This window comes from Melospiza melodia, chromosome 6 (genome assembly GCF_035770615.1).
Source record: "Melospiza melodia melodia isolate bMelMel2 chromosome 6, bMelMel2.pri, whole genome shotgun sequence".
NCBI classification, from domain to species: domain Eukaryota; kingdom Metazoa; phylum Chordata; class Aves; order Passeriformes; family Passerellidae; genus Melospiza; species Melospiza melodia.
In genome coordinates this window covers 71,867,501-71,893,017 of record NC_086199.1, presented here as the reverse complement: position 1 = coordinate 71,893,017, position 25,517 = coordinate 71,867,501, and the positions used below count along the sequence as shown (strand labels likewise).

Below are 25,517 nucleotides of genomic sequence, written 5' to 3'. Positions count from 1 at the left end.
GTCTGCTCCATCCTCTGAGGTGGGATTTGAAAAGCAGCATTAACCTCTCCATTGCTAGGGGGCAGATCCCTCATCTTGCATCGTGAGGCCGTGGCAATGGCAAGAACAAGGATGAAGTGGCATTCAAGGGTTGCAGGAGTACAGGAGTAGCTCTGCTCTACAATGTAGTAGACCCAGGATGGATATTCAGATGCTTCCTGAGTGGGAGATCTGTTGAAGCCAGCATATTTAGTCCCAGGCTAGAACAAGAGCTGCTCCCAGCTTTTTGGTCACCACCAGAGGCTACAGCAAGTGATGGGAGAAAGCTCCCTGAGTATGAGGGCTTTTGCAGCTTAGGGATGGCTTCTCAAATTAATGGCCCAAAGTTGGCCCAGAACGCAGTGACTGAGGAAGCACAAACCCTGAGGACTTTCCAAAATTTGACAAGCTTGAGAGCTACTGGATAATGCAATGGCATTTCAGGTCACTGAAGGACTAAACTGAGAATAAACTATCTCCATTCTCTGTCCAACCCATCATAATGGATTGTTCATGTCAGATAATAATAGTGTTTAACGTGGCCACTTCTGAGGCCCCAAATATAACTCTTCATCTTGGCGTACACGTGGGACAAAACTGGCCATCCCAAGACCTTGGGTATGGTATTTAAAGCCACGTGTGGCTGCAGCAGCAACAGCAGCTCACAAGAAGGCTGAAACTCATCCTGCCTCTGTCTGGGCTAAGCTTGCCATAACTGAGTTATGCTGCTCATTTAGGAATTCTCTTAGATACAGCTGAACTCTGTTCTCTTTGAATCTATATTATTCTACCATCTCCTCCCTTATCTTTTCTTGTCTTCCTCTCAACCACCTTCTTCACCAAGCAACTGTATTGAAATATTCCAGCCTCTCTGTTTCAGCCTCGTCCAGCTCTTACATCTTTCATATGTGCTGGTTTTAACTTTCCGTGTGAATACAAAGAAGGACAGGGAACTCTATTAAAGATCTGCATTTACTTTGTCTTCAGAATACCAGGATATCAGGTATGAGTCTGAGCTTTGAGTTCTGGCCTGATCCTTTCCTAGTTCCCAAACTCTCCCGGCTCTGCCTGGGTGTGGCAGGTGGCATGGTATAGATGAGGGAAACTAGGTGGAAATTGGTGGATCTAAATTTGGATTTTCTCTAAGTTTCAAGGTTATCCAGTTTGGTCCCAGCTCAATCATAATCATCATCCCAAGCCCAAACATTGTTCCTCCACATGTCTGGGATGGTTATTTTTTTTTTAGAAGTGATAAACTAACACATCATATGTGTTATCTGTCTTTTGTGATAAATGCCAAGCTGTCAGAACGAAAATGTCACATAAATCACACATGAAGTATTTACATTAAAAAAGATCAACTCATAAGAATTTTAAAAACCTTTCTGATGGTGCCGTCATTTGCAGCAGGTTAACCAAGTATTGCCAATGTTTCCATTTCTGGAGTTGAAATAAACACAGCACATCAAAACAGAGTCATCAAACAAAACCAAAATATATTTAACATGGTGCAACAGTCAATGCCGTAAGAAATCACCATATAAGTATGCAGAGTTACATATAATCTACACATATCAATATGACTTTACAAATTTCATATTACATGTTGATACACACAAAATGGACTTGGGAGGAAGCACTTGTTGCCAGCCCCTCTGGGGGCTCAGTTTCTTACCTACTTGTAAGGTAGGGTGAGACAACACTGGTTTTGAAAGTGACCTATGTACTGTGACCGTATTGCATTCTCCTGTGAGTCAGAGTGGATAATAATCTCCACCAGCCACGTGACAAAGGGGCACGGAGCTTGCTCGGCATACGACACCCCTTGTGGGACGGAGGTCTGGCAGGTGCGAGGTCCCTGCTGGGGAGGTCCCTCAGTGTGGCCACCAGGTTCTCAGAGCAGCCCCCGGCTCGGAGGGGGCCCGGCCAGGGGGCAGAGCCCACAGCCCAGACTGCAGTGGCACACTCTGTCAGGACCAGACACCCTGTGGGTTCGGAGAGGCTGGCACTGGTTCGGGAAGGTGCTACACCTGCTGCAGGGGAAGCCTTGCAGGAAGAGCTCGGAGCCCCAGCAGGAGCGGCCAGTGGGGCTGGCTCTCAGCTGTGCTCTCTGCCTGGGGCTGGGGTGGCACCGCATCTCGCCTGGGAAGGTGAAGTGGGCTGCAGACCAAAAGCCCTCCTCAGGGCACACAGAAAGCTGAAAGGTAATGTAGGCAGTCCTACAACTGCTGTAATAGACACTGTGGGTGGAAGAGCTTCCTAACAGCTCCAGACTCTCTGTGGGAGGGTTAATACCAAATTTACCTTTCCCTCTCCAGCCCCTCTCCCCTTGTCAAGCCTGTGCTGCTGCACTCAAGTCGAAGGAATGAAACAACCACAAACCAGGCCTACTGTCCTAAAAATAGTGGCATTAACAGGGCACTAATCTACATTATGGCTCTCGCTGATTGCTATCAGGGGTGGAGCTGGACAAGGTAAACTACAGCTGGAAATGCAGCAGCGTCTCTGCTGCAGACCAGGCAGGGCAGTGTGAGTAAAGGGCATTTTGCTATATCCATGTACAACACTGCTCCTGAAAGAAGCCCTTGGCACTTCTCAGGGGCTTCATTTGTGGCTGTGTGAGCAGTCAGTGACATTTGTGCCATGAAAACCTTACTTTTGCCAAATGGAAGATAATTACACCCCGAAAGATATCCTCACTGGCAAAACCCCAGAAGAACTGTAAAGCAGAATGAAAGAACTGAAAAAAATGGAAGATGAGGATAAAGAGAGAGGAGAAGGGCATGAATAAAGGACAGAAGGAATGACAAAAGAAGAGGAAAAAAAGACTGGGGAAAATAATTTTTTTAAAAAGCACCTCGTTTGGGGTTTGCAGGAGGTGACTCAGCACCTGCAGATCTGAATTCTCCTTCTGACTTGACTCTGGCTGGCTGTGTGCCTTGTGCCTTGCTTTATCTAAGGTTCTTACCTTGCAAAGCATCCAGGAGGGCAAATGTACTGGCAAAGCACAAGCATTTAAAATCCTCCAGCAGCCACAACAACCAAATGCTGTGACTGAAATGCAAAGAAAAGAATGAGGGTGGGATGGCAGGAGAGGCAGGAAATCGAGGAGCAGAGGAAGGGAAGGGTAAGGAGTGAAAGAGTGAGAGGAATGGGGAATGAAGACATGGGAGATGAGGTGGAGGGGGAGAAAATCTTGGAAATGAGGTTAGGTGTTGGTCAGAGTCTCTATGTCCTCTTTCAATGGCAGGGGGAAGAGCTGAAACTTGTCCCGCTGACCTGCTGTAGAGACTGACACTTGCAGGCTCCCCACGGGTGTCACCTCTGCAATCCCTGTCCCGGAGCAGAGGAGCCAAGTGACCACAGAGTTCTGTCACAGAGAGGTTTCTAGGCAGGAGGAGCGCCTGACGTAGAAATGCCGCCTGTCCTGCCCCTCTGGCCTGTGCACGATCAGGACAGGGAAGAATCGGGCATCGTGGTAGGTGGGGGGGTTCTCGTTGACAGCCAGCTGGCTGGAGTAGGAGCAGCACTGCTCGTCCTGGCAGCCCCGCTCCGCAATGCTGCTGCTGCGGCTCCTCCAGAGGCCTGTCCTGTGGGAGCCATGGACGCGGCAGAGGGAGAAGCGGCTGGTGTTGAGGGAGAGGCGGGAGTTGCCGCTGCAGCTGTGGAAAGCGTGGCGCGAGAAGATGGAGGAGGTGCTGGAGGCGCGGTTGCAGCGCTCACAGCCGTGGGCCGTCTGGCCGTAGCGACACACCGCGTAGCTGTTGTAGGCCGGGGAGCTGGCCAGGTCCATGAGCATGGCCTCCGAGTAGCTGGGGATCAGCTGCCGGTTGGTGCAGATGTGCCACTCCAGCTCGGTGCTGTCCTGCGTGCTGTCCCGGGGCATGCGGTACCGGTACAGGGGCTCCTCCGCCGCCACGGGCGCCGTGTACTCCAGGCCCAGCAGCTTCTCCACGTGGTAATGGACATACGCAGTCCGATACTCTATGAGTACCCTGAGCGGCCACGAGATCATCAGGATAGCTGCCACCCAGAAAGCATAATGGGACACGTACCACGGGAGGTGATCTGGGTCTCCGTAGGCCATCATAAGCTCTTTAAAATCCACATTTTTGAGCTGCATGCCTTCCCTCACCTCCATGTAGTCATCTAGCCCCTCGATCTCTGTGAAGAAATGAGCTCTCTGAGTCAGGTAAGAGTTCTCAGATTCAATGTTGGCAAAGCTGAAGCACTTGGTGAACCTCAGCTTGGTGGCTGTATAGCTCTCCAAGCCCAGGAGTTCTTTGGAGATGTCCTTGTATCCACAGTGAGAGTAGTCAAACTCAGCTTCAGCCACGTGCGTGTTGACCCTCTCGTGGTAGACCTGCGTGGTGGTGTAGGCATCGCCGTTGCGGTACCGGGTCACCTGCCGCGTTCGCCGTACGAAGTGGTAGCTGATGGCCTTCCACCAGATGCACGGGGTGGCTTGCTGCATGCGGTTGATGCACTCGTACACACTGTCCACGTCTGCCTTGTACTGCAGCTCCCTCTTGACGTGGCAATGCCAGCACTCCACCAGGTACACCACGTACAGCATGGAGAGGAAGGCCAGCGGGATATAAACATAGCCGTCTGAGCACGGGCTGTCATGGTAGATCATAGACTTGCCCTTGAAGGAGCTATCAAAGCTGAGCTTGGTGACTCTGGCCAGCTGACACCAGGCCACTGCACCCAGGCAGCCATACATGAGGATGGAGAGGAGCAGGCATTTCCAGTGGGACTCTCGGCACATGCAAGCGCTCAGGGACTGTTTCACGGGGCGTTGCTTCAATCACACCGTGCAAGGGGAGAGAAAGACAAAGAGAGAGCGAGGAACCCGTCAGTCACGCTGCTTTGCACAACACACACAGTGGCTGCTTGCCATCAAGGCTGTGTCTGGCTTTTCTCTCGACTCCCTGAGAACTGGGACACCACCCTACTTAATAAAATGTCAATAGAAACAGAAACACCCTGCTAGGGACAGAGGACTCTGGTCAAAGCTCTTTCCTTGCTTCCTTCTGGCTCTGGGGAGGGAAGTTGTTTGTGCAGCAGTGACACGCTATGCCCACACCCTGGTCAGATGGGCACCTCTGCGGGGAGCAAGACAGGTCCCCATCTCCTTCTCCCTGCCTGCCACCAGCATCATTTACACACTCTGCCATCTTCAGAGGTCAAGAGTGCTGAGGCAGGTGAACAGCCAAAAATGTGGGGCTGTGGAATTGCCCCTTTGCTTTGTGAGTGCCCCATGCTTAGGCTCCCACGTGCTGCTGTTGGGGAGGCTCAGGAGCAGTGTCTGTCGCAGAGCTGCGGCCCCACAGGTTGTGCCAGCACAGGAGGACCAGCACTTCACGAAGCTAAAGCTGCTGCCTGACTCAGAGCTGACTCACATCCAACCCTGAAACCTACCAAATGATCGACACCATTTTCTTGGAGATGAGCCATCAGGAAAATGACTAGATTCAAGCACATTTAGTTGAAAAAATTGTCAAGATTACTGCACGATGCAGCATTGCTTCAGGCTGGTTACACCAGCTCTGACCTAAAATACTTGCAAGCTTCAGTGCTGAAGCTAAGGGTGTATGAGTGAATATTTAAAAGAGCACACCCCCCTCTTTCAAGTCCCAAAAGTCAGGCTGGGAGCAGAGCTGGGTTCACACTCCTGTACTCCCACTTCGTCCCCTGAGAGGGCACAATTGCAGTCCTTACCCCAGCCTGGTGCAGTGAATCAGCTGCATTGTCATGCAATGTTCAGCTATAAAGAGAAACGCCAAATGGAGCCAAGCAGCTCCAGCAGAGTGGTGTCCCTGCAAAGAGCAGCGGCAGCATGAGTTACACCGCTGGCTGGCAGCTGTGTGTCTGCAGAGAGTGCAGGAAGAAAGATCCCCACTGCCCTAGCCGGCAATGAGGAGGGCTGTTTGCATCCCTTTGGTTACTGCCATCCCCTGCCTCTCGCCTGAGTGAGGAAATGACAGTGAGAGAGCAGATACACACTGATACTCATGCATCATCATGCCCTCTGCCGAGCCTGATTTCATGCAAAAATAGAAGCACACTGTTACTCCTTCTCCCAAGGGCCTAGCTCTAATGCATCAAACTGCTCTGTAGATGCCAACAGATGCTAGGTTCAGGAAATGTCTTCTCTTTCTTTCTCCACAGACAAATTTCTCCCCAAGTAAAGCTTATACTGGATCTACAGTGGTTAGGACTCAGTAAGTGATCTTGAACCAGCAAGGAATTTAAGAAGCAGAATCTTGTAACTTAGGAAATAATAGCATGGTGCCACTGGAAAGAGGAGTTTGCTGTCTTCTCAATAAGATGGAAGCATTAGCATCTAACTTTGCAGGGCCTTAGGGTCAGATTTAATACTGCTTCTCTCTTTTTCTTTTTCCCTGAGACAGAAAACCACTCCTAAGTAACCACAGAGGGTTTATGACTTGCTGTGAACACTGCAAAATTAAATTTCATGGGGTTTGGTTTTGATTTCATAGCTTTTAATCTGACACTGTGTAAATGCAGAGTAATTTTGCTGATTTTAAGAAGTTACACCAGTATACACTTGCAGGGACTTGGGGCAGAATCTGGCCCTTGATTCTTCCTGATGCATTCAGAAGAAATCTGTAAAAAAGTTTATATTCTTATCCCAAAACTTTTGTACATGTGTCAGAATAAAGTATAATTATTCTGAGCTTTATTCTGGCTTCTGAATTCTCTTAACAGCAGGTAAAACAGATGTAGAGAAGCTCAGTGGGTTATAAAGTACAAAGTACATAACTTCTGTAGGTAGGGCAGTGAAAAAACTCAGTATAGGTAGGAATAAGCTGTTTTTCTTAGCCTTTTGCATGAAACTTAGAGGAAAGCTACAAGGTGGCTTCAGGCAGTCCCTAAATCAGCTAAAAAATAACTAGAGAAGTTTTGGGAGTGGATCCTCTACGTGCAGCCTATGTGCAGTCACCGAGAGTTTCAGCTCTTGAAACTCTCATCAAATGCCCACTGCTCAGTCTCAGTGTGGTTACTGCCCCATTGTTGGCTTCTGCTCCAGCTGTACACTGGACCAGGTCAGAGCCCCAGGCTCTCCTGACTCACGGGAAACTCACTGGAAATTACTGACTTTTATTCTTTGTCTCTTTTTGACATGAAACTGGAGTTTTCAACTTCTATAGTAATGCCCAATATACAGTGTAATGAAGCTCTATCCTTTTTTTTCCTCCCTTGAAGGTTTTCTGAGGTGACATCTCTCTAGTCCAGGCCCTGAGACTGTGCAGAAGGAACAGCAGGACAATATCCCAAGACATGAATTTGTGTTCTCATTCAGGCTTCTGCAGGTACCTCTCATTTAAAGACACTTATGGTTCACACAGTGAACAGCACCAGTGGACCCACCAAAAAATGCCCAGCAGTCAGTTTTAATGTAAGGTGAGTGCTCAAGTCGTCCATGCAGCTCCAGGAGCCCCATTTTTTTCTATGACTTGTTGGAAGCACTGTCAGCCTGGCCCTGGGCACAGGCAGGCTGTCCCATTCCAGTTAGGCATGACTGTTTGCCAAAGGCACTGCAATCCCACCTTCCCTTTATCTCACTTGCTTTGACTAACAGCTTCTCTGTGGTCCAGCCTGCAACCCACAGGCTGGCTTCTGCCCAAGGGGTGGTTCAACCAGCCCTGCTGCTTAGGGCTATCAGAGGCCATATCAGAGTGGGCAAATGCCTCCTAATGTGCTCATCTCCATGAAATGCCATGTCCCCTTTGGGGGATGAGATAGCTCTGGTTCCGCCAGGCCTAGAGCAGCACCCAGCTGAGTTGGCAGTAGCTCAGAGGTTTGCAGGTCCAAGATGACATTTCTGTATGCATTCTCTGGAGGCACTTCAAAATGGTTCTTCAACCCACTGAAAGGGCGTGATCAGCCCAAGACACATTTTCTCCACTATTCTCACAGCAGCCTGCAAAAAAGGCAGCTTCTCCCCTCCTTGCATTAGTGAAAACATGCAGCCATAGAGCCCACTGCCACATCTGATTCACACACCTAGTCCAGTTCAGCAGGGCCCTCATGTTCATAACCCTTTGGTAAAAAACACAAGTTCTTTCACCTGGCTTTTCTGACCCACTGTGTTGCTCCCGCTGCTGTTCCTAAGCAAAGCCCAGTCTCTGCAGATCCTCAGTTATAAAAAGATCTCTCTTCCAGGGTCTACCTCCCCTGCTGTCCTGCCTGTTTCAAGTTCTGAGCAAGTTCATCTGGCCTATAACCCTCTATTTCTCTTTGCTGAACTAATTATCTAACACAATTATACTATCAGAAACTTGTAAGAAAGACACGAAATAGAACATAACTACAATAAAGCTTCAGACATTCAAAAACCTAATAAGGAAATATATCTTTTAATCTCTCTTTGCATAACAAATTCATTAATATGTTAAACCAGTGGCTCTCATACTTTATTAATTAACATACCACCTTCTTACAAGAATTATGTTTGCGGTACTGTGTGGAATTTTCTCCTTTCTGTACATAGTGTTTCAGATTGAAACAGGGCAAGCTTGTATTTCTGGATGAGTACAATAAATGATTAAGGAAACCAATAATTTCCATGATAACTTGGGCTAGCCAGCAAACAGGAGTTGCATTCTTTGAGGAATACTGTGGCATCTGTGTTGTTTTCATGTGGAATAAAAGCATAACCCCTGGAAAATCTTAAGAGAGAAACATAACTCAAAGAAATAAATGAAGAAAGAAAAGATAGAGAGCCTGGCAGAAAGCCAGAACCAAACAGAGTAGAATAGAAGGAGGATCAGTTATCAGGCACTTTGTCTGCAAGCTAAAACTAAAGGGCTTGGTTCTCTAACCCAAACCAAGAGAGATGTCCTCCCTCTTCTGCTTATGGTGGGCTTTGCTTTGAGCTTTGCTTCCTGCATTGACCTGAGAAACATCCTGACATATTAAATGAGGCACAAGTTGCCCAGAGAAGTTGTGGATGCCCCATCACTGGAAGGGTTCAAGTCCAGGTTGGACAGGCTGTGAGCAACTTTGGTCTGGTGCAGCATCTCCCTGCCCATGGGAGGGGGCTGGAACGACAGGGGCTTTGAATGCCACTTCCAACACAAACTGTTCTGTGATTCCACAACCACATATTGCAAAGAGGAATGGATTTTTCAAATCAAGTGTTTCACCCAAAAGGTCCCAACCAACTCTGATGACAGTACAAATGGTAAAAATCCCCTGTTATGAATGGAATGCCATGAAGCAGCACAGCTGAGCTGTCAGTATCACTGTTTATGAATTTCAAGCTGTGTTAAATACACATGCTGTTAATGACATCTTGCTACTCTCTGGCATGCTGCTGAACTGCTTTCAGAGGCCTCCCTTCTCATTGCACCTGACTGGATTGGAAACTCTGGGTAACTCTTACCGAAACTATCCATAATCACATGCCAAAATTCACTTAACTCTTCCTCACTTAAAAACAGTAACCAAAAATATTTTCCAAATTCTTTAGTAGATGTCAGCATGAATGAGGAAAATGCCATGAGTGAGAGGTGGCATGAGTGGGGAGGGCTGTGGGTGTCTGTGTTGTGAACCTTGTGGAGAGTGACAAGGCTTAGGGATAGCCTGCCCTGAGCTGTCCCTAGCCCCAGGCAGTCAGTCAGCCCCACAGTGCTGCTCTGTGCTTGATTTCTTTGGCCCATCATTTCTAGAAAGCTCAGACAGAGCAAAGGCTGTGTACCACTCAGTCAGCTCCATATGGTTTCTTTGCTCTCTGGTGGTGCGGGGCACTCTGAGACACTACAATGATAGATGCTATTTAATTTGTGGCCATAGTCACTGGAAAACAGTCTGGAAATCCCTACCTGTTGATGGAGAACTGGAATTTCAACCGACACCTGTAGGAGACAGGAGTTTCCAGGCTGGCAACATTTCAATTATTTCTTCTTTAAGAAACTCAGCTTGCAAATGATAAAACATCCAGGCAGTGGCTGAAAGGGCAATTGCCATCAAAGGCACCCTCTGATGGCAGATGCCCAAGATCAAAAGCATGTTTGCAAGGGCTGAGGTGAAGCCTCCTTTGCACAGGCATACCCACCCAGCTCCTCCTGGCTCAACAGCAGGCAGGTCAGGTTCTGGCTGCAGCAACCATAATTAAAACCATTCAAACGTGCTCTGTGCTACAGGAGAGTGCAGATTTGGGCTGTTAATCTTGCCTAGAGTAAAGAGGTAGAGAGAGAGAGTCAAGGGGGTGTGCACAGCCTGGCACATCCCCTGCTTAACATCTGGAGCTGAGCGTGCTCTGGTGGCCAGGAGCAAAGGCCTGGTGGTCAGGGTTTTGGCTCTCTAACCCACCCCCTGACTCCTCACAAGTGACCAGATTTAGGACACTGGTAGGTAAGTTGTACCTGGTAACCACCCTAACTCAGCCTGAAAGTGACTGCACTGGGGGTGGCCAAGAATGAAAAAAAAAATTACTTTCCCTCAAACCCTGACTTTTCCTTGAAAGTTATCTTCAAAATGTAACACTGATGCTAAAGAATGAGAACAACACATTTCTGGGAAAGCAAATTGTGCTAATGACTCTAGGTCCCCTTTCTCTTGATGGATACATAGAACAAATTAATTCCTCAGGCAGAAGCCAAGGTGGTCTGGCTCTTCCTGTTCCTCTAAAGGAGCTCCCCACTTAGCAGGAGGAGGAAGGGCCACACTCAAAGAAGCCCAGACTGATTCCACCAGCCCAGGTTTTTGAATGCCTAACCTGAAACTCTGGTGCCTCTGTTTTGCCAGTGTTGGCTTGCTGCTTTCCCTGGCCTCTGGATACAAGTGTGGACTGAGCAGGACTCAGCCACCAGCCAGTCACTAGTGGCAGGGATTCCTACTAGAGAATAAACAACCAGACAGTTCTTCAGCCCTTCCAGGTAGTCACAGAAATGTCTCCTACCAACTTTGCAAGGTTACGGTGGGTCAGGAAGGTTCAGCTTATATTACAACACAATTTACATTTAAATTTAGGACTGGGATTCACTATGCCTTCTCCTCACATCTCCTGTGTCTCACAGGCAACGCAACTTCACTCTGCCATCCTATGGACAGCCCAGAAACCAGTGGCTGGTAAAAGCTCATCTTCCACAAAAAAACTCTGTTTCAACTGATAGCCTAAAAGAAATGAAGAATCTGCCATTCCTTTTGAAATTTGTTCTGGTGATGAACTTCTATTGCCCTTGTAGTTTTGTCTGGCTTCAGCCCCCCATTCATGGCAGGAGGATGCCCATTCTCCAAGTGATGAAAGACTTTTTTCATATGACTGCCTTCTCACCCAGAAGAGACTTCTCCATTCTCATTATGACATCTCTCAGCTTTCTTTTTGACAATTTAAAGGAGCCAAAGTCTTCAAGTCCTTCACTTCACTGCTCTACCTCTTTCTAGTACTCTGCTCTCTCTTCAGCTCTGCTCTCTCTTCACCTTGAGATCCTTCTTAAGTCTGTACCTTGCAAGTAAATACAGGACTCCAGCACTTATTTCTCTGGCATCATACCAAGAAATAAAATTACCTTCCACTTCGACTCATTCCCCCTTTTTACTGTCTTCAAGGGTTGCATTAAGATATTTCTGCCCAGCAACATCCCAGGAGTTGATGCTCAACCTCTCGCTCACTTGGCTCCCAGGGATTTTTTGAGTCACTCTTTTTTAGGACAGCTGAAAGGTTGGCTGTACTCTCCACCCTGAAATGTGTAACTTCAGATTTGGCTTTGGATTGAGTAACTAAATTATCAAATTAAGGAGATCTCTAAACAGAATTGTGCTCATCTCATCATTATAGACCTGCCTGCTAATGTTTGTGCCAACTGTAAATGCTACCAGCAGTGGTTTTATGCCTAATTCCAGTGAACAGTGTCAAATCTGGTAATTATTCCTGCAGAACTCTGCCAGTCTAATAGCTAAATACCCCATTAACTTACACAAGACAACTGTTTTCACAAAGCTAAGTGGCAATCACAAAAACAAGGCTGTAAGCATTATGTGGACACTGAGGTGCTCCTCACATTTCCAGTGTTCACTGCCAGGAATAATTCCATGAGCAGCTCTGCATACAATACTAAGAGAACCTCCCAAAGCTTCAGTAGAGCACATTATCACCTAGATTGCTATGTGTGACCTTCAGCAGTAGCTGAATTTTACTCCAGAAGCAGCTGTGTAGCAGCGTGGGCTTGAAGCATCTCCTGTTCTAGCTGCCTCTGTAGTGCTCATGGCATGCAAATGGTTACAGTTACGCTGAAAAATCCCTTGGTTTTTTCCCCCCTGCTGAATTTCGACCAGCACAATAAATTTGAACTGAAAGTTGCCAAATTGACATCAATAGAAGGGGAAGAAATAGCCTGTGATGTCTAAAGGAAATATGCCAGATTATCTTGGAGTCACATTCTTTAAACATTTGATCTATAATTTTGACTTATCCCTGCTATTTCTTCATATGTGTTTATTGACAAAAGGACTTTTTCCTCTTCTGTCAGACTTTATTCTTCAGTCCCCTTGAAAGCTCCAGCATGAGCTGTATAAGCAGAAAATATGCTGTCGCAGCACGAGTTTATTCTGTTTGTTTTGTGGACAGTTTGGGGCCAAGCTTGACTGTCTGTGCCTGGTTCACAGAGAGGTACCTGTGTTCCTCAATTTCAAAAGCATTAAAATTCTCCTTTGGGGAAATCATGTCAAAAGCATTTCCTGTTCTTTTAAATCCCACATGCGTTTGTCCTTGGTGGCTGACCTCAAGAGCTGCAAATTTGCTGAAGGAAAATGCTATCATGTCTAAAATGAAAGAATGAGAGAAAACAGAGGGTAGCAAAGACGTGGCCTGAATGGAATTAGAGAAATGAGGGGGAAACACAGAAAGTAGGAAGAAGTGAAAGAGGGAAAAGGATAGCCAGGACATGCTCCAAATGCCAGTGCCACTGAGGCAGGAGGAGGGTGCTGGCAGGTGAGGATAGAGACCAGTCAGCCTGGGCAGGGGCAGGAGGGAATCACACCCAGAGAAAGGACCTGGGTGAAGATTAATGGAGGCAGCACTGAGCCTGACAGCACCAAAGCATCCTCTGAGCCAGCAGTTCCCCCAGCCCATCCATGGAAAGCAGATACTCCTGAATGGCTGCGTTCTCACTGCTGGCAACTTCTCCAGAAACAGATCAATGCCCCTCTCTCCTCCCCACAGCCTGGAAGGACAAGGCTGTGCTAAATTGAACCAGGGATTTCCACAGAGGTGAGAGCATACTGCAGGGCTGATGCTGCAGCTGTGTCTCAGCAGGATGTGGCATCACAGCATGCTCCTGCTCTCTGCCAAAACCTGGCTTTGGGGCTACAAGGTGACTTGGTTGTTTTCAACAACAAAACAACCCCACATCTTTTGATTACTCATGTAAGCAAAGAGTTAATCTTGTATTTTTTTCCTCTTATTTAGACCATGGGGGAAAAGGAATGGGGGAAACACTGACAGAGGACTGAGAAAAAAGAGATAAAATCAGCAAAGAAAGAAGAAAAAAATGGTGGATAAATGAACATCAGTCATAACTGAATTTGGCCCTGTGGATTTATGCTTGTAATTAATATATCCCAATGAGATACTTGAGAGAGAAAGAGTAATCAATAACCAAAAGTCATACACTTTGGCAGGTGGTGACCAGAGTCTGGATGAAAGCAGAATTTTGTCTCTAACTATGACAGACTCCTCAATCTTGGTCAAGACAGGGCAGGGGAGGATGTTCCACCTCCTGATGTCAGGATATACTACAGAGAGGACCACTGAGTCCTTGCTAGACAAGCCCTAGGCTGTGCTATTAATCAAAACTGAGGAGAGCCCTTACACCAGGACCAGCTTCTGGTGCTGAGAAGGGCTTCACCATTTCTGCAGTGGACAGGGATGATGCAAGAACAAGGAGATTTCTATCCACTGTCCCCAAGCAGCCACAACAGATGTGGGTGCAGCTATCATCTTCCAGCTCCTTAACTGATCCTAGTGAAAAACCAGCCTAAGAAATCTGGGGTGACCAGGGAGATGACAATTGCAGGAGAAATGCAACCTCTCACTGTTTTCCAGGGCTAAATGAACTCCCAAGTCAGATGCTCATTAGCACAGTGAGAAGGAGCCCGACAGGCTGTGCTAACCCAGACCCTGGTGTAATGGTGGGTAGAAGCACTCCTCCACCATGTGACCAAATCCTGGCACCACATGGGGTATCAGTAATAAGGCCTGGTCAGGAGAAAGGGAGATATTACAGCAGGCATCTCATCAATGCCCTCCTGGGGAGCCTGAAACAAAACGCCTCCTGCCATCCATCTTGAACGGCACGAAGCCCATTACCCCCAGCTCCTGCTGAGCAGTAGGGATAGAAGGCAACCAAAAAATCCCCATTTTGCATCATAGATAATGTCCCTCCAGCCCTTGAACACATAGATTGGTTGCTGCACATCTATTTGCTTGTCTGCCACAAAACTGTGAGAATAAGAAGTTCCTGCAGGCAGGGCCATGATGTCAGTGTGCAGCAGAAATGCTGTTACTAGGTTTGAAAATAAGAACCTGCATCATGCACTCCACGTGTTTGTAGCGTCACTGGCTCAGGCGTAGGCAAGTGCCCTCCTGTGGTGAGCAGGCATTGTCTGGTTTCTCATGATTTAAATCCCTGTGGAGATATAATCTCCTCCTTCCATCAAGGGAGCTGTCAGGGGGAACACCTCAGGGTAGGCAGGTGCACAAAATGGTAGCGTTCAATCCTTTCTGCAGCAGAGCCTATTGCAGGACAAGTCAGAACTATGAAAAGACACAAATCTTGCTGATCCACCTGAATTTCAGATGCTAGGATGTCCCTGAAATACCATACAAAGACAGTCTGCTCTTTCACACACTAATCATCCTCATGAATTCAAGCCAGCATCTGAAGGGGAGGAAAGCAGAAGCCAGGACAGAACGAGTCTACAGTACTGTAAAATGTCAGATTCAGGATTAGGTCCTGCAGGATACATCTGAGTTCTTCAGGCAGAAATAAAGGAAATCCAAGAAAGAGAAGCCATTTGGATCCCTGCCAACATATATGCTGCTTATTACAGCAGGATGGGAAAGACACTTAGTACAATACAAGGGTGCATATGTGATTGTCATGAAGAATTTGGCCCTTAACACATCCATAAGTGATGCTTCCTCACTCTGCTCTAAGGAAAACTGTGCAGTTGCATCTTCAGTGCCAAGGAATCCTAGCAACAAAATGATCACGATTTACAAAATAGAAATCAGGGCTATTTTTGTGGCAGCTTTTTACAAGATCACGAAAATGCTGCACTAACAAAATTACTGCTTTCCCCCCCAAATTGCTGATGTTGCTGCCACTGGCTTTTGACTCTGTATCAATTAAAAAAACATATTTGGAGGCAGAGGATTTTTCCCAGTAATGTCAATGCTGGGTACGAGTTCATCAGGAAAGGAAAGCTGGGATTCAAGCTGCCTCAGAGCAAGAACAGTTCTTTTTTCTGTGCTTTAAGAACCCATTGTACTTAGCTCATATTGCCTACTCCCCTGCCTTGAATATTGCTGGTTTCCAGTAGACAGGGGGTAAATTTCACAGGTATAACTAAATGGCTTGCCTCAACGCTTATCAGTTAACTGATAAGAACACCACACAACCACAAGAATGCTCCTGAGATGCAGTTCCCAGCCACTGTTGGATTAGAAAGGCCAAGTGAGTGACATGAGTGATGGCTGGCCGTGTCACTGGGTATTTTGCAGCCTGCCTCATGCCTAGGCAGCCCCTTCCCCCCCCTACAGCCAGCCAGGCTGCACAGAGGTGCCCAGGCAGGTGCCCTTGCCCCTGCTCCTACACTGCAGGGACATCCTAAGAAAGCGCTGATGGCAGCATCCACCCATCTGTTCATCCTGTGGCTGCAGAATGGAGAGATCCTCAGCAGTGTGCTCCAGCCTGAGAAAGCCAGACCCAGCTCCCTGCACCCCTGGCATGCTGCCAGCAGCACAAAAGTACCACAGCCCCAGGGATCAGCCAGGTGCAGCTTGCTGGCTGGTGCACTGGTGCCCACTCAGTGGCTTTGCTGAGATAAAGGGAAAATTGACACCAGCCAAGGGAAAACAGAAGGGACAGTGGGACTAGCTCCCACTGCTTCAGCCCTTGAGGGATGGGGACAACAGGGATGGGAGAAGGGGAGAGTAGCTATCTGCCAGCCTCTGTGCTTGACAAAGTCTCATCTGGGTTCAACAGGAATCCTGTGATGCTTGCTTTGCTCCCACCTTTACACAGGAGTTGCAGCTCCCCAGGGGTGAGACAGGAGCAAGCAGGCAGAGGAGGCTGGCTGTGCCCCAGCAGAGGTGTGTTCTCCTGCGCTGTGATCATCAGCCTGCAGCAGGGGATCCTAGTGCCACAGTCCAGCGGGGTACAGAGGCTTGTTCCCTCTTGCTCCCAGGTTCCTAGGGTCATGGTTCTCTCCTCATCCTTGAGGAGCATGTCCTGTGCCTTAGTGTTCTCACCCCTGCCACAGGTCTTGTGTCCTGCCCAACCTTCCCTCAGCCTCAACGTGGGGAAGCAAGAGACTGATCCGAAGCCAAGCTGGGCAACAGCTATGGACCAGTTTCCCTGAGGGAAAAAGCAGAGCCAGTAAAGACATCCTTGTGAGGAAGAAGCCAGAGAAGTGTTAGTTCCACACCAGTTCTCTAGTTTGCAGCTTATTCATTGAATGCCTCTGTCATAAATGAGGAAAATAGTTGATTATTATGAATCCCTTTTAATCTTTGCTCAGTCTAAAGGAACACCTTGAGATATAAATGAAGGATATAGAAACAGCTCTCAAGTCCTCAGGAGAAATATGATCCAGGACTGATCTGAGCTCCTGTAAAGTCTGGGTTAGTCTTTCAAAGGGATCTGTGAATGAAGGTTTGCCCAGAATCATGGTGTTTTATTTTTATCGTCACTTATTTGCAAGGCCATCCTTTTATCTAGCTAAACCAGCACAACATGGCTCTGTGATTTGAACTGTCAACTTCCAGCCTTCCCATGTGTGACTTCCCAGCCAGAGCCCTTCAGCCACAGCTCAGCAGAGGCAGTGCCAGCCCCACGGTGCTGGGCTGCTGCAGCTCAGGCTGCAGCCATGCCAGGTCCCTCATGCTGCTGAGCTGAGCATCCCTGCAATAACACCCAGCCTTCAGCCTTCAGCTGCTCTGTCATGTTTGGGGAGTGTTTCCCCATCTCTGCCCCTTGCTGAGCACAGCTGTGACCTCAGTGTGTCAGGTTTTTATAATGGTGCTCCAGTTGAGATAAGGGAGTACCCCAGCAGGGATACTTCCCTGGGAGAAACAAGTTTTCATTATAAGTATAATTTCTCTCTCCTTCTTGCTTCTCTGTGACACATTCTGCAGCAATATGTGACAGCACAGCGGGAGAAAACTTCACTGAAAATTCATTTAAAAACCTAATGGTTAAAAGAGGTCCTGAGAGCCAGGACACGTGGCTTTTATTTCTTGCTTTGACTTTGACCTATGGTATGCTGTCAGCACACCTTCTTACACCTCCTGAAGACAGTGAAAAAATAGCACTTATAAAGTGATTTCACATGAGCATTGCAGCAGCACACTCCAGGAAGGTACATCATCTGCATGTGAGCTCTTGCACCCTCTCACTCTGAGTTCCAGCTGGTGGGAAGCAGAGGGTTTAGCTCCTTGTTCTGGCCTGCTGACAGGCAGTCCCCCGCAGAGAACCATGGAACACCTCAGGCCTGAAGACAGACAGTCATCCCCACCCTTTCAGCACATGCCCTCACTACACTCCTCTGGCCTTTCTGCCTGGCCACCTCACCTCTAGGAAGCCATGAGGGAGCTGTTCTCTTTATTTTTGGTGTTTAGAGGGACCCTAATGCTGGCAGGACTCTACTGGCAGATGCTACCACCCCAGCCTCCATGGTGCTCTGAGCTCCCTCTGCCCGTTGCAGGGTGGAGGAGATGGCACAGCTTTTTCCTGTGGGTGTGTTGTGCTCCACAACTCTTGGGCCAGCTCCTAAGGGCAATCAATCACACCAGTATGAAGAATCACTTCTCTCCCAAAGCCATGACCTGCAGAAGCCTCTGACTGATCCCACTCTCTTCCCTGGCAAGGTCATGTCATTCAGACTCCTCATTGCCAGTCACCTCAATTACCTACCCTTGGTTTCCCTGCCAGGAGTGGGACCTTCCATGACTGCTCCTTGCCCTTTGCTGTCAGCTCCTACCTTTCCAGGCCCTGCTCTCACCAGCTGCTGGCTGTTTCCAGCCCATCTTCCCTGAGGGCCAGTACTACCAATCTTTCCTGAACAAGGCCTCTGGTGGCTGAATGCTGAACTGGGATGTGCAACACCTCATCTCTATGGGAACAGTGCTGTGAGTGGGGATTCTCTGTGCATGATTCACCTGATGTAAAACCACAGAGGCCAAAAGTTCACACATTTCAGGGGGTGTAAGCCCCCTCACCCTCTCCCGGTGGCGTGCGTGGCACCTTGAGAGAGGCTGCCAGCTACATCAGACGCTGCTCCACAAGCTGAAGTCCACGCTGGGAAGGCTGCCAGCCTCCTGTGCCACGCGCAGCCGGGCTCGTCCGTGCTTCCCACTCGTCATCTGTCGTGCCTGTTTCAGGCACTTTGCTTCCTTGCTTTCACTGCAGGGCAGAGGTGCTGTGGGCAGAGCAGAGTTCTCAGGGAGGAGCTGGCATGGGCGCCTGTCAAAGGCAGCTTCAAGCCCTGTCCCCGCTGTGTGGTGCTGCTGGCAGAGACCTGTCCAGCTCCACTGCTGTAACACAGGGCTGGCTCCCCTGCAGAGTGCTGCTGAAATGAAGCTGCCCCGTCAGAGTTTTGGGGAGTTAACAGAACTGTTACAGCAACTGTGACCTCGAAAAATTTCACTATGTGCTATTTTTAATTTTACAGGTCTTAAGCTCTGAGGAGCACAATGAATGATTGGAGTCTGAAAGTGAACTACATTTTCCATTATTAGAACTTAAAAACTAATTAATTACTTAACCATACTTTATCCAAAAAGTGGAACTTGTGAAAACTCAGACACAGCCTCATCTGCTGTGTCACAACAGTATCACTGTAACAACTGAAGGGCCTTACAGTGCTGGTGACAGCTCAGCAGCCATTTCTTTTGGTGTCAATTCATGACAATGTGTTAGGACACATGGAGAAACAAGCTCTACTCACTGGGGTTTACCTGGGGATACTTTACTCCTTTTACTCTCTGTTTCCACAAGGTCCCTGCTCGCTGGCCATGATCTGAGCCATTTTATTCCAAGTTGTAGAAACAGATGAAAAGAAATAAAGTGCTGCATTCCCAGGAAGGAGATACCTCCTATCTTACTTTTGCAATGGCTTGCATTGATTGCAAAGCATCCTTGGTATCCACTCTTCCCTTCTTGGGAAAGATCATCCTCTTGGGTCTCTGAATTGAGAAAAGGAGAATAAGAAGAGTATTTGGGGCTTCCAAAAAGTGTGCAGAAGCATTGCTTTTCCACCAGTATCAAGTGACGGTCTGTGCACCTAAACGAACAGCGTTAGAACCAAGTCTGAAGGGGAGCTACCACCAAGTCATCAAGTCTGTTCCTTCCCCATGATGTGCCATCTACACATTTAACAGCCATTTGCCTAAATTGTCCTTGTAACCCTCCAGCAGCAGAACCCTACGAGCTCCACAGATGCTACAGTCCAGCGCTTCACTGAGAAAATTCCCCTGCTGGAGGGGTTGGAAAAGTCAGCCTGAAGGAGCAATTCACTACATGCTCAGCCACGGCGGCAAGAAGCAGAATACTATGCCTGTAGTGACCCATACAATTGGAGACCAGGCTGCCCTTCAGAGCCCAGACACATTCATTTGGTATTTCCTATTAATTTTTTAAAAACCTTTGACAGTTTCTCATGTGAAGTGCAGAGAAGACAGCCAACTCCAAAGCACCAAGAACAGACATGTGATCAGAAGATAAAGTGGGACAACAAAAAGAACAAAAGCAGAAAAAAGATGCAATGGCTCAGCTTGGATTTTCTTATGCCAGAATCTGCAATGCAAATACTGCCTGAAACTGCAGGATCATGAAAAATACTGCCACTCCTGATGGACTTTTCCCTTAGTCTCTATGAGGGAACTAATTTGGAAAAAGGAATGAGGAGCATTCTTGGATTTATGTCTGATGAACAGACCAAGGGCAGGAAGGGAAGAGAGGGGCCTGTCCTATTTGATTTTCATTCAAGAGGGGGAATATCATGCTCTGAGCCTTAAAAAGATAACTGTTTGGTCAGTCATACTCACTTGGGATGGTGACAGCCTTCCACCAGGCTAACCAGCACCTATCATGGGATTATCTGAGCAGGTTTTTGTATGAGTTTTGGAAGATCTGAGGAGAAGAATGAGAGTTTTCCTAGGAATCCTGTCTCACTCATTTCCTACCTTCTCTGGACAGGGTCTGCCATGTGAGTGCCCTGGGCAGCTTTGGAAGGGGGAAGTTCACAAGGAAATAGCCCCTCTCTGGAGATTGGTGCCAACAATGTCTCAGCAGCTTTTGCTTAACTTCTCATCCACCTGGGTACAACTCAGCCCATAGATGGGGACAATTTAAAGCTAACTGGTCTGTTAGTAAGGGCTGTATGCCTGGTGTTTTCAATGCCATAAAATAAGCCTTGACAAATAAAAGAAATGTTGGGGGAAAAGGATAAAAAAGCTGGATAACTAAATGGAGTCAATGCCCCAAGCAGGAGGTGTCTCTCCAGGGGCATACTGCAGAGGAAAGGTCCCAGCTACCCTTTTGACCTGAAAGCCTGTAAAACCGTAGCCTGCACACAAGCACTATGTATGGTTTCTTAACTCATAGCACCCCTTTGGCATTGTTGTGACCACAAGTAGCACTTTACAAATTAGCCCCTGTTGTGTTTTGCAATGGCAACATGAGGAAAATGAGGCAGTTTTAAGTGGCCCCTCTTTTCTGTAAAATATCCATCAGAAAGCCAATGACCGTGGGTTTCAGGAACACTGACCCATGAGGTTTTCCCTTTTATTTAAATAATTTAACTGATCACATTATGTCATACCCAATTTAAGTTTTTAAATATAGAAGAGAAGATAAAAACAGGCAAGAACAACTGCTGTTTGACTTTGCCAGTACAAACAAGACAAATACATATTTCAAAATGTCAAGTGGCTGCTGCTTTCAGCTTTCTTCAGTGATTACTTAGCTTTGGAAACAAAAAATGATGTTTCTGCTCACCAGCTTTGTTTTCCTGAAAAAAGCCCTCTTGATTTCCAATTAAGTTTTAAAGATTTTAATTTTTAAGACCATTTCCCAACTGAGTTATAAATTGGCAGAAATTAAGAAAAGTCACTATCAACTCTTCGGTGTGAGTACAGGCTGTCACAGTAACAAGAAAAGCAGCCAGCCTACTATTTAACCAGGGCAGTACAGAGCAGCAGGTTCTGCTATTTCAGAGAGGAAAGCAAAGGCAACTATCTCCAGAGAATCAAGCTTCAGCGATAACCGCTGAAACATTTGGGAAAAGGAATCCTTTTCATACTGTCCCCCAAAAGATCTTGATTCCTCTTCACAAGAGTTTGTAGAATGGTAGAATCCTACACTAATAACAAAAGCACATCTGTTCCAGGTCATTCAGCTCAAGCAATTAATGTTTTATTAGAAAAAAAGCCAAATCAGAACACTGTCAGGTAATCTGAGGGTTTGCTCTGACAGTCAGCAAAGTCAGCAGGAAACCCATGTGGTCCTTGGCACAAGAGGACAAGGGCAGAGGCAGGTAACAGAACTGCTGCTCTTCTTCCTGCTCTGCAGCTGCACCTTTGCATGTCCTTCATTCAAAAACAAAAACTTAGACTTCAGACACATTCTCTGTTACTAGCTCAGGGTTGTATTGATTTAATACCCAATAAAGGCAATTTTCAGTCGTTGTTACCATTTAGGTCCATGCATTTGATTGAAGTGAAATCTATAAATGACACGGCTTAAAAGAGGAGCTCATGAAATGCCCATTTAATACCAATACCAATACAGGGTATTGGTATTAATGTGCAATTGCAGGCCCAGGTGCAAAAGGACTGTTTACCTGGTGAAGGGGAAGGCATGAGGAAACACCAACATTGTAGGATTGCAGTGTTAAGATATCACAGGCGTTTGAGATTTAGACTCAAATGTGCAAATGTTTGTGTTGGAACAGAAGAAGAACTGAGAACAGGATGAAAGAAGGAAGATACAGATAGTGCTTAGCAGAGAGATCAAGTGCTTTCTTTCTACAAATGACTTAGATGTTTTTATGGAGGACTTAATACATTGCAAAGCCTTCAGTAGCTCCTGGTCCTAGACCAAATAAATTAAAAAATCCCTTCCAGCATTAAATATCTATTGATCATCTGCAGGGCTGTAATTACATTGGTGTGCTCTACTGCTAGAACACTAGCTGTATCCTGGATCCAGCCACAGCTCTACACAGTGAACTGTGTCGCAGGTCTTTAAAGAGCAATCAAACAGGAGAAAACCCTAATGTTCACCCATGAATGACAGTTTTTTCAACCTGAGCTGCACAGCCAGTTTTCAATTATAGGTAGTTTCAACTGCTGTTTGGTTTTCAGCTAAGTATCCTGCAGCTTCACATAGGCTTTGTTGAGGCTACTGGATTTCGACTACAGGATTATGTGACTGTTGATGAGCCATGGGACCTGCTAACAAAAGCTTTAAGCAGACTAACTGCACATAGCAATGTTCCAGGGCTGCTTTCACTTCAGCTTTCAATTTTCTCTTCTCTAAGTCTGTTTCAAGGCTGCTCTCTGCATTCCTAGGAGCATGTACATTCATATTTAACTACATATTATGAAGAAAGTTCACTCATTTCCATGAACCGCACATGGATTATATGACGTAAATGGCAGACCTGTCAAAACTGTTGGAAGCAAAGGCTACATTAAGCGTAGAAGAAAATCCCAGGTATTTCTAAAACAGGACAGCTTGCTGTCCCAGGTGTACAGGATAGCACACACACGTTGTCACCTACTGTCACACAGCCTGCAGTTCTGTCTGGTCAATACCTCGTGGCTCAGGATTCTGTGTCAACACTCAGACACATCCATTATTCCCTTTCTATGATGTGCAAGGCCACAGTAAGTGTTTCACAGATGATCTGAAGAAACATTACGTTATATTTTCTCCACTGATTTCTGTTGCAGATTAGGCACCAGGAGTGCCTAGGCCCCAAGGGAAAAGGAGAGGCATGACCTCCTCCTCCTCCTCCTTTGCTCCCAAACACCTGAAACCCACAGAGCTCCGGACTGCAAGCCCGTTCTCATGCTCCTTGTGCCCCTCCGGCCACCTCCACCAGTGCCTCGCAGAGCTGCAGTCTCCTTGACCATTTCACCAGTCCCAGGGAAGAGGCAGGCTCTCCTAGGCCAAGCCCCAGGGGGCTCATTCGGCCAAACTTCCACTGGGCAGGCCCCCTTTCGCCCCCGCTGCATCGCTCCGGTGCAGAGCCGCCGGCCCGGCGGCCGCCGCGGGGCTGGGTGCCGGGGGCCCGTCGGTGCAGCCCGCGAGCGGCGGCCGCGGGGGTCCCGCCGGGGGCCCCGGCGCTGCAGGGCGCGGCGGGGCAGCACCGCAGCGCACCGCGCCTGCTGCAGGTACCCGGCCGGGCTGTGGCTGCGCTCCTCGCTTCTCCCCGCGTCGCAAACACCCCCAGCCGGGGCACCCTCCTCCGCCGCGGCTCCCCGCAGCCCACACCGCCCTGCACGCCGTGCCCGCGCCGGGGCTGCCTTTGCCCCTCCGGTAACCCCCGGCCCGGGGCGGACGCCCCCGCCGCCGCTCACCTCCTCCCGCTCGGCGGCGGCGGCCCCCGGCGCGGGGGTGCTGCCCGGCCCGCTCTCAGCAGCCGCCTCGGCTTCCCCCTCCGAGGACATCCTTGGCCATCACCGGCAGCTGCGGCGGCGGCGGGGGCTGCGGGACCCCGAGACGGCGGAGCCCCCCGCGGACCGCGCCCCGCGCCGTGGCCGGGGCTGGGGCGAGCCGCCCCCCGCGCCCAGGGCCGCCCTGCCGGGTGCTCCCGACTCCCTCCACCATCCCAGGCAGGCGGGCAGGGAGGGAGGGAGGGAGGCGGCGGAGGGGAGGAGAGAAAGACGAGGCGGAGTGGGGGGGGTGCCCCCGCCGCTCCCGGCCCCTCCAGGTGGGCAGGCGACTGCCCGGCGGCTCCCGGCGCGCTTCTGCGGGCGTCTGGGAGCTGCCGGGTATGCCCCCTTCCCGGGATACGACCTCGCAACCCCTACCCTTCCGGGGTGCTCTCTCTTGTCTTCTTCTCAGGGTGAGCTGCGCTCCCCATCCCCGGGTGCGCCCCGCCCGCCCCGGTGCGCCCCCGCCGGCGGCCACCCCCCTCTCAGCGCCTCCTCAGCCTCCGCCGCCCGCAGCTCCGCCTCGGCCGCGTCTCCCGCTTTTCCCCCAGAGCCCGGAGTTCGCCCGGGCTGGCGGCGGGACGCGGCCCGGCAGCAGCAGCAGAAGGGGCAGGAGGAGGAGGAGGAGGAGGAGGAAGGCAGCTCCGCGGAAGCGCTCCCTCACGGAGCAGCCCGACGATGCCCCATTCCCCTCCTTTGCCGCTGGACCTGCGCACCGGCAGCAGAGGGCAGCGCTGTCGGGACGGAGCTCTGGGGCTGCCCCCGCACCCCGCAGCCGGCCCTGCTGCCCTCCTTCATCTCCTTATTCTCGGAGGAGTAGCTGGCAGTAGAAATGGATGCACCCAGCTGCTCCTGCCCCTTCCCATCCTCCTTGCGGCCTGAGCCTCTCCTCTGGTTTCACCTCCTCCTGCACAGGCTTTCCCCACAACCGCAAGCCTCCTGCAAACTCTCTGCCCTGTCAATATTTCTTCCTCCTGCTTGCATCCTGTGCTCAGCACATCCAGTCATGATTGGCTCTCCTGCTGATCAGGACTGGTGTGCTGCACCATCTTACCTTGGCATGTTTGCTTCATGTTTCATTATACACTCGTGACGCTCATCCCATTTGATACATTTCTCTCTGTGCACCTTAGAGCAGCATATATTTTAAATCCTTCATAAAAATCTTACAAACAGGCAAGTGAACACTCTTGAAGCATCAACCTGCACTTTAATACTCATACTTCAACTCCTGTCACAACATGCTTGCTGCTTTTTCAGGCATGCTGCTCTGGAAAATGCCACTCCAGGTTCAAGGCACTCAGGCTGCATAAGAGATCGTTTAGAACGACTGTAGAGCAGAGAATGGTGCTTGGTGTGTGAATGCATAAAGCAAAAAACCCCAAAACTTGGACTTTCATAAAGTATTGGGCTCTGCTAAATCTGAATTTTAGGATATTCATTGTATTGCAGAAGTCTTGGCTGATGCCACGTTGAGAAACCTACCCATCCTTGGGGGTGCAAGATGTCCATGAGGGACATTTAGCAAACTCCCTTGGCCTCAGTTGTCTCTGGCTTACACTGCAGTGCAGTGACTGCAACT

The 25,517-nt window shown here is 48.8% G+C and overlaps 1 protein-coding gene across 2 annotated transcripts; it reads right to left on the bottom strand.

Annotated features, from left to right (window-relative positions):
• Window positions 1–1,494: 1,494 nt before the first annotated feature.
• On the bottom strand, window positions 1,495–24,379 carry LOC134419599 (transmembrane protein 151B-like). Of its 2 annotated transcripts, none has more exons than XM_063159058.1 (2): window positions 24,314–24,379; window positions 1,495–4,822 (listed from the first exon to the last, which is right to left on the bottom strand). In XM_063159058.1, exon 2 carries the CDS (start codon window positions 4,787–4,789, stop codon window positions 3,392–3,394), a length of 1,398 nt encoding a protein of 465 aa, XP_063015128.1. In that variant the 5' UTR covers window positions 4,790–4,822; window positions 24,314–24,379; the 3' UTR covers window positions 1,495–3,391. The 2 variants fall into 2 exon arrangements, with proteins under 2 accessions (XP_063015128.1, XP_063015127.1); XM_063159057.1 differs by lacking the exon at window positions 24,314–24,379 and adding an exon at window positions 23,861–24,000.
• Window positions 24,380–25,517: the final 1,138 nt, after the last annotated feature.

What these genes read in the sequence shown, in the direction of transcription:
- LOC134419599 (XM_063159057.1), bottom strand. Translation starts at nt 23,950, where the DNA reads ATGTCCTCGGAGGGGGAAGCCGAGGCGGCTGCTGAGAGCGGGCCGGGC. An exon ending in CCGCCGCCGAGCGGGAGGAG is followed by an intron (nt 4,823 to 23,860) that starts GTGAGCGGCGGC and finishes GTGTGATTGAAG; the next exon opens with CAACGCCCCGTGAAACAGTC.